Source organism: Beta vulgaris, chromosome 8, assembly GCF_026745355.1.
Source record: "Beta vulgaris subsp. vulgaris cultivar EL10 chromosome 8, EL10.2, whole genome shotgun sequence".
NCBI lineage: Eukaryota > Viridiplantae > Streptophyta > Magnoliopsida > Caryophyllales > Amaranthaceae > Beta > Beta vulgaris.
Window position 1 is genome coordinate 49,293,835 of NC_079209.1, and position 8,012 is coordinate 49,301,846.

The following is an 8,012-nucleotide window of genomic DNA, read 5'->3' on the forward strand; positions in this document are numbered from 1 at the left end:
TCAGCCATGATACCTGCATGAATCATGTAATGCAGTCTAAGCACAGGGCACAAACTTCACAAAGTTGATTAACTTCTGTACCTAAACGATTTATTTCAGCATTTACATCTTCTGTTCAAAAGTTAACATTTCATAAGATTAACTGAGATAGTGAGACTTAAGAGTGAGATTTCTTTTATGCTCAGCAGAGTTAGATGTTGACTATAATTGCTGAAAGAAAATATCCATTAAATTGAAGAAGTAGTTCGCCAGATCCAATAAAAGTATTAGGCACCCAATATGATATACCTTGTAATTGAGCTCTTCTTCACCTTCTCATATTCTAAGCATCTAAAATACAAAACGTCATATGACCAATATAAAGAGAAACAAGCAAGAAGCCAGGAAAGGGTTAGCTTATTATTCTTGAAACATACTTTGCAAAAAGCTTCTTATTTTCCTGAATCATTACCACAGCCCTGTTTTCATTCATACGCTTGGCAGCCTGAGAAGCAAGCTGCAAGAGAAGCTTGACTTAATATTGTAGTCGTGCTAAATCTTACAAGTATTTAACTTATGACGAAACCAAATTGTGTATCTAAAGAAAGAAAACATCACATAGAATGTGGCTTCAAGGCTCCTAATATCAATTTACACATTATTTAGGAACTTCTTTAGGGACACAAGACACAAATTAATATAATTTAGCTCTACGTTCATAGCGGGGGACAATCAAGTTAAATGATTTGAACAATTTTCTTTTTAACAGATTACTGAAATCATATATATAGATAGAGAGCTCGAAAACTCCCTTTCACACTACAACATTAGTCTTGTCCCACCAAGACAATATTTCTGGCCCAGCATCTGTAGCTTGGCTCAACTCTCATCTCCAAGACAGAAACTGTAGCAAAAGTAGAAGCTCAGAGTTGTAAGCCTGTAACCAATGTTACCTAATTTAATAATCTCTCATAAGCTGCAATCCGAAAAAGCAAATTGATACATGCAAGTGGTATACTTACTGGATATTAAACAATATCAGGTAGTGAATTGCTTCTGTACCCATTCTTGCATGGTGAAATAGGTAACCTTGGACGTAATAAGTAAGGCTTGACTAAATCAGGACCATTAATGTTCCACTTAGACCTAAACTAGAATCTTTATCATTTTCATCCCAATCTTCTTTTTTTTTTTATAGAAAAGAACCTCAAAAAAACCTGAACTTGAATAGAGTGCCCAGCATTCATAGCATCAGGTACAAGCCTGACCTGTCTTCTCCCCTTTCCAAGATCTGCTTGTGCCCTCTTGGTACCTGCAAAGATAATGGCAATAGGAATATACAGATTTGTCTACAGATGGAAGAATCTGATAGAAAGTGCTAAAATTTACCATGCTGCTGCGTGCTGCTTTGATCATTCTGAACTAGAGATTCAGCAGGCAAACTAACCACATGATCAACCTGATGAATTGGTGCTCGATCCAATGTCAAAACTCTATTTGTGCTGGTTCAAATATGTTAGTACATGTTATCTGAGCAGCTGAAATCATTGTTTTTATATACTGGGGATCATAACAATGATTTATATACAATACATTATCTATTTCTATTAGCGAGTTAGTGAAATTTGATCATCTGATAGCAACTCACGTTGGTATTGCTGTTAAGAAGTGTAGTGAAAATAAACACTGTTCTAAATACATAAATCATAAGAAGCTATATCAAGGTACTCTCATTTTCTAAAAACCACCCCTCTTGATTATAGGAGAATGTTTTGTTTTTTTTTTCCTGCCAACAGTTCATAATTGCAGAACAGTACTTGTCTTCAGGTTTGACATTCAGAATTGTAATCATCATAATGTGTCTGAAATTGGGTGTAGTGTTATTTGCTGGTATTTTTTACATGATGTGTTGTTGGTACCAAACTTTAAATATAATCTCTTATCTGTTGAGAAGTTGGTTGCTCATAGCAAGATTAATGCTCATTTTAATGAACATAATTGTACTTATCTATCTTCTGTCAACAAGAAACTTGCTTTTGGTAATAAGGTTGGAGGTGTGTATTTTTTGAATGTCTTCATGGCTGGTCCTTCCATTCAATTCATTCATTCTTATCCTATCTCTATTGCAGTCAATACCTCACATAAATTATCTTTAGATACTCTTCATGCTAGATTAGGACATAATAGGAGTACTGTAATTTTCTCTCTTTTTTTCTATGTTGTTGATGGTGTACGTTTACTAACTATTACAATGTTTGAATTTTTAGGTGAATGATGAACCAACTGGAGGAGATCAAACGTAGACGTCTCACTATACATACTATCGGCCAGATTTAGTTAGCTATATTATAGTGATGCGGTACTTGGTGGTTAGAAGGAAAATGATCTATATGTACTTATTAGAAGTATTTGTGGTACTAAAACAAATTAGTTGGGTTTGATTAAGTACATTAATTTTCGTTAATTAGGATTTGTCATGTATACTCTTAATTTAATTAGTTTTGGAAATTATAATACAGATATGACAATTATTTTTGGCATTTCAAGAGTATTTTTGCATTTGTTGCATCGTTACAAATATATATCCAGGCTGTAATATTATAGGTTTTCGGTAGGTTACAGTAGTAATCGTTGCAATATCCCCACAAAAAATGAAAAAAAAATTCTGTCATAAAGGCGTTGCAATAGTTATATGATAGTGTTGCAATATATACATAGGCGTTGCTATAGAAGCCAAAATGGGACACAACATGAATATTAGGGTCGTCGCAATAGCTTTCGAATGGTGTTGCAATAGATATAGAGGCGTTGCAATAGACCTTGTAGATGACGCAACGACTCTTTACATCTATTGCAACGGCTTTGTGGTAGCCGTTGCAATAGGTCCCAAAAGTCGTTGCACTAGGCCTATTGCAACGCCTCCAAATGCAACGGTTCAAAACCGTTGCAATAGGTCTACTACAACGACTTTTGGGCCTATTGCAACGATTTTTGTGTGTTGCCTTTGCCTTTTAATGTAGTAATGAACAAAGACTAAAAAATGACTGCATGTTGCTTGAAATAGACGGACAGAACAGAGATGGGAGGAAAGAAGAGATTTTGGGGTTTTATCTCCACTAAATTCTCCCTATTTATTTTGGGGTCATGTTGTTTGAGGAGTTGACAACAAAGATGTAATGTGGCAGTTCCCACATAAGCCACATAAGAGAGATTTTTTTCTTCTTTATATTTATTTCCATAAAATCAACTCATAAAGATATAATTGCATTTAAAATAATATTTTTTCAAGTAATAATCCTTTTTTTATATTATTTCTATTAAAACTTAGTTAAAGCAATAAATATAATCACTTTATTTAAAATATGTTTAAAAATATGGACTATTACACGTCGTCGCCATTAGTTCCCAAATGACCATATTTTTGTTTTTTTTTATAATTAGTTTCAAATCTAAGTTTCCTTTTTAATTTCTTTTTTGTAAATAGAATTTAGTTTTTTTTTTGTAATTTGGGCTTTGTTTTGATTTCTTTTCTACAATTTTTTTTTCATATATATTTCATCGTTGTATTTATCAAGGGAACGTTGGGACTTGGGCCTTTCAATTTCAAGCCATTAAGTTGATTTGGTTTGGAGGAGAACAACATCAGTTTTATGGCCCAAAAAATGACACCAAAAAAAATTTGAACTTATTGATCCAGTTTTGGGAGAATCGGATCAGTTTGCTTGTGTCTTTTTATCTATTCCACTAGTGAGTGAATTCTCCATTATGAAGAATCTATTCTCCCATATTGGAATTCGGCATTTTTTGGTGTAAATAAATGAGCTATTAATCTCAGTAATGTGTAGTTAAAGTATAATCTCGGGTCTTCGAATGTAGCAAAGTCATGTTAGAGATTTATTATAATTCCTCTAGTTTTTTTTAGATGCAGCATTTACCTTTTTAGTGAGTAGATTAAAATAATAAGATATTGCATTTTAAAAAACAAAGGTAGTATAACTTGAGTTTGAGCATCAATAATCCAAAATAACAATCATAGTAACTAATTCCCTTGAAAAAGCTCCATGTAATTCAAGGAACATGATTTATTAAAATGTTTCAAATTTATTGGCCTTTGAATACATCATGCTTCACACTAAAAATAAAATTGATACGATATATGTGAAATAATTAAAGAATGTGACACATTGATATTACGCGGTGCCGAACGCTCTTTTCAATCGCATTACTTCATTATGGCTTAGGAGTGTGATTTGTTCGGCTATCTGAGCAGGCAAGTTGCCAGCAAACAAGGAGGGTGTAGTGAGTTGAAATCCCGGGTTTGCCCCATTCAAACTAACAAATGCAGTGGCTGAAGTTCTACCAACATTGATCTGGAAATGAAGCATGGCTTGTGGGAAGATCATGACATCACCAACCTCTAACCTTTTATAATATGCTCTATTGTTTGTATCAATAAAACCTGCAATGATTGTACCACGTATCACGATAATAACTTCAGAGGTACGGTGAGAGTGTAGCGGGATAACTCCTCCTACACCAAACTCTAACCTTCCCATGGAGATACCCAAGCCATTTAATGCTGGGTAGGCCTCAGCAGATGCTAGAGTCACATTATTTCTAAAAATGTTTGTGGTAGCTTTTTCACCACGAAAACCAGTGTAAACAAAGTCATCCGTTGTGATTGTAGTAGGATTCTTACAAGCATAGCCTTGTGGTCCCCTAGGCAGATTAAGATCACCAACACAAAAGTCGAGTTCAATTGCCTGAGAGAGAAGGGCTAAGATGGAGAAAGTGAAGAAAACAACAAGCCTATTCATCTTGCAAGCTAGAGGTGGGTGGTGAGGATGGTGGATATAGGAGTTAGCTTTCGATTTTTGAATCGGTTATTTAGCTTCTATGATATTATATCCCTTAGACCCAATTAGCATCCTTTATATAGAATTTTTAGTGCATGCAAGTTGTCTACGTGACAACTCGCTTTCAAGGAAGTTATGACTTATTCACAAAACGTCGTCCGGTACGGTTTTAATTATTGTTTAGAAAGTAAACTAGGGTAGGCGGCAGACGAATACAAGAATGGCGTCGAATGGAAGATCACGACTTGATGGTGCAGCTGACATTAAGAGACGCGCGGAAGCTTATTTAGACTTGTCCTAGCATTTTAAACATCCATATCTTCATTTAGAATATAGAATATATCTTTTGGAGATCAACTTGGATAGGGAATTGCATGGGTTAATTATTTTCTTTAGTCATAGGACAATATCCTTGTCTAAGGTTAATCTTTTTGCAAGTAGATGTCCGCGTCAAAAAAGTTTTTGCATGCATGTGGCCTGTGGCAATCATGCAATATGACTTTTTAATTTCATTGAGAAACTGAGTTTGTGCCTTCTAATTTTTTAGGTTTTCTCACAATAATTTTGGGTGAATAAAATATACCGTAATCGCTCAAGACTAGTATGTATAAGATCTTTTCGTTTTGAATACTTTTGATTTACTCTATTAATAATATCCATAAAATATAATTAACGGTTCGGTTGATGCAAGACAACAAGATCATCTCTAACAATAAGCGCTCAAGGGTAGTTCTCAATGTGGTTTCCTTCATACCCTCAACAGACAACATCAGACTGTAAGTTCACATGGTGATTTGTACTTTTGAGTTAGTTTTATTTTCACAGGGTTGTAAGAGCTAGTAAGCTCGTGTTAGTGTTCTTTTAGTTGTCGTCCTTAGTTTGGATGCTCTTTTTGCAGCTTGTACTTTCATTTTTTTTAACTAATGCAAATTTTCGAGATGTAAAAAAAATGTAAAAAATGATCTTTACATTTATTCTAAAACATAAGCAACAATATTTTTCGGGGTGGTGATATTTTAATAAATTTACTCTAATCAAACTTTAATTTTTGCTTCAAAACATCCTCGGTAATAGATTTTTGAATTTTTTTAATACTTAATTGTATGGATAATATATAGGCATATGGCAAGCATTATAAGCCGTTATGCGTCCCTCCATTATACGTGTTGATATGACACCGCACATATCATATCATGCATGTATTTTTTCTTAGGATATGATCAAAATGCTTTACATAGGCTTCAAATTAACCCTTAACCACACTTAAAATTTTATAATCCTAGCACCAAGGTGGAATCTCTTATTTTTAATAAAATTCTAGGAGGTATTTGATATATAGAAGGCAAAACGGAAAGGTTTTAAGAAAGGAAAAGAAGAAAAATGGTAAGCTAAACCCTTTTACTAAAAGTGTTCTATGGTTAGAATATATATATATATTATATTATATATATATATATTATATTAATATATTATATATATATATATATATATATATATATATATATCTTTCTCCTCTCATCATTGCTCCACGGTGGATACGGACGTAAAACAAACGCTAATAGTAGGGAAAAAAGTGCATAAATTGTTTGATACTAAGTGTTAACATAACCAAAATATGTATATTTATACAATCCAAAATAAAAATAATCATATAGTTTAGATTATATTTGCATCCTACGAGTCCTCAGGGTTTATGGTTTAACCGTTTAAGGTTTAGGTTTTGTGTTTAAGAACGTCTTTTAATATATTTATATAGATATAGATATAACTAACATATTTAAGTATAAAAGTGTAAAACAATCAATTAATTAAGCAAAATAATCATTAAAAATGAAAAACAAAATTTAAAAATAAAACAAGAAACTTATAACTTATTGTACAACAGTGAATCAGAAAGAGAAAGTAGCATCTTCCATGCAAAGCTGAAAACAAATGCAGAAGCAGAGGAGAGAGAAAGAACAAAGATTTCATGTAATTACTTGAGATTTCCACCATCTACAACAAATTGAGGTTCAAACTTTAAACTTTTGAAGAATTTTGGTAATGGAAGTTGTCTTGCAATTAGTTGTGTTTTCCCCAAAACAGAGGTGGTTTGGAGAGAGAAATTTGTGATGGACTCAGATGGAATAACGGTGGGTGAAGATAGTAGAGATAAGGTTTGCATTGAGATCCACTTTCAACAACTATCAAGCAGATTCAAGACAAGCAACAGACATGCATCCGAAACACACAAGGTGAAAATAGAACTGGATGAAATTAAAAGGTCGGGAGAAAACATATAAAATATAAACCCTCTTCACTACTGAATGAAATGTTTGGAATATATGTTCTATCCTTCTCATCCAATGATAGAAGAAAAAAAAACACAAATTTTAGGTGAGATTGAAGAGAAAGAAAATTGGAAGTGGTTGTTCTTTCATGAATTCATCTAATACCTCTATTATACTCTACTGGAGCAACAAATCTCCATCAGTACCACCATGGTTTGACACTTTCACTCGCTTTCTCTTACCTTGCTGCTAACCTCCTGATTTTTTTTTTATCAAAGCTTTTCTTAAAAATGGGAATACACTTGTACCCCCATGTCCCATTCTCGGTCCGCCTCTGGCTCCACCATATATGATCCCCCCCTCTCTCTCAATAACTGCCGCCACCATCTCGCTTCCCGCTCCCCTTTTATTGTCGTCGTTTCTCGGTGTCTCCCTTCTTTTTTTTCCTTCACCACTATATAAGCTCATATTTGAGGTAGGTAATGATGTTATCATAATATTGTCACCGCTTCTCGTTGCCTCCCTTCTCATTTTCCCTTTTCCACACAATATAAGCTCATTTTTGAGGTTTTAAAGGCCATGATAACTTCAGATGTACAATGGGAGTATAGCAGGCTAACTCCTCCTATGCCAAAATATAACCTTCCTATGGAGATGGCAAAGCCATTTAATGTTGAGTATGCGTCAACAAATTCTAGAGTCGGATTGTTTCTTATTAAAATGTGTGTGGTAGCTTTTTCACCACGAAATCTAGAATAAACAACATTGTCCGTTGTGACTATAATCTAAGATCACTAACACATAAGTCAAGTTTGATGTCATGAGAGAGAAGGCCTAAGATGGAGAAGATGAAGAAAACAACAAGCTTGTTCATTTTGTAAGCTAGAGATGGGTGTTGAGGCTAGTG

General features: G+C 33.9%; 2 protein-coding genes across 2 annotated transcripts; both read right to left on the reverse strand.

The window, feature by feature from the left end:
* Positions 1 to 391: 391 nt before the first annotated feature.
* LOC104899014 (uncharacterized) lies at positions 392 to 1,831 on the reverse strand. The gene is made up of 4 exons (XM_057391577.1): positions 1,797 to 1,831; positions 1,369 to 1,481; positions 1,197 to 1,291; positions 392 to 496 (listed from the first exon to the last, which is right to left on the reverse strand). Exons 1-4 carry the CDS (start codon positions 1,829 to 1,831, stop codon positions 392 to 394), a joined length of 348 nt encoding a protein of 115 aa, XP_057247560.1.
* A 2,183-nt stretch (positions 1,832 to 4,014) lies between these two features.
* Positions 4,015 to 4,894, reverse strand: LOC104883485 (auxin-binding protein ABP19b). The gene has a single exon (XM_010668015.2). It carries the CDS (start codon positions 4,794 to 4,796, stop codon positions 4,170 to 4,172), a length of 627 nt encoding a protein of 208 aa, XP_010666317.1. The 5' UTR covers positions 4,797 to 4,894; the 3' UTR covers positions 4,015 to 4,169.
* Positions 4,895 to 8,012: the final 3,118 nt, after the last annotated feature.

Coding starts and splice junctions, on each gene's coding strand:
- LOC104883485 (XM_010668015.2), bottom strand. CDS start 4,796: ATGAATAGGCTTGTTGTTTTCTTCACTTTCTCCATCTTAGCCCTTCTC.
- LOC104899014 (XM_057391577.1), bottom strand. CDS start 1,831: ATGATTACAATTCTGAATGTCAAACCTGAAGACAA. Junction 1,292..1,368: donor AAGCAGCACGCAGCAGCATG/GTAAATTTTAGC, acceptor TTATCTTTGCAG/GTACCAAGAGGGCACAAGCA. Junction 497..1,196: donor GGCACTCTATTCAAGTTCAG/GTTTTTTTGAGG, acceptor CTTCTCTTGCAG/CTTGCTTCTCAGGCTGCCAA.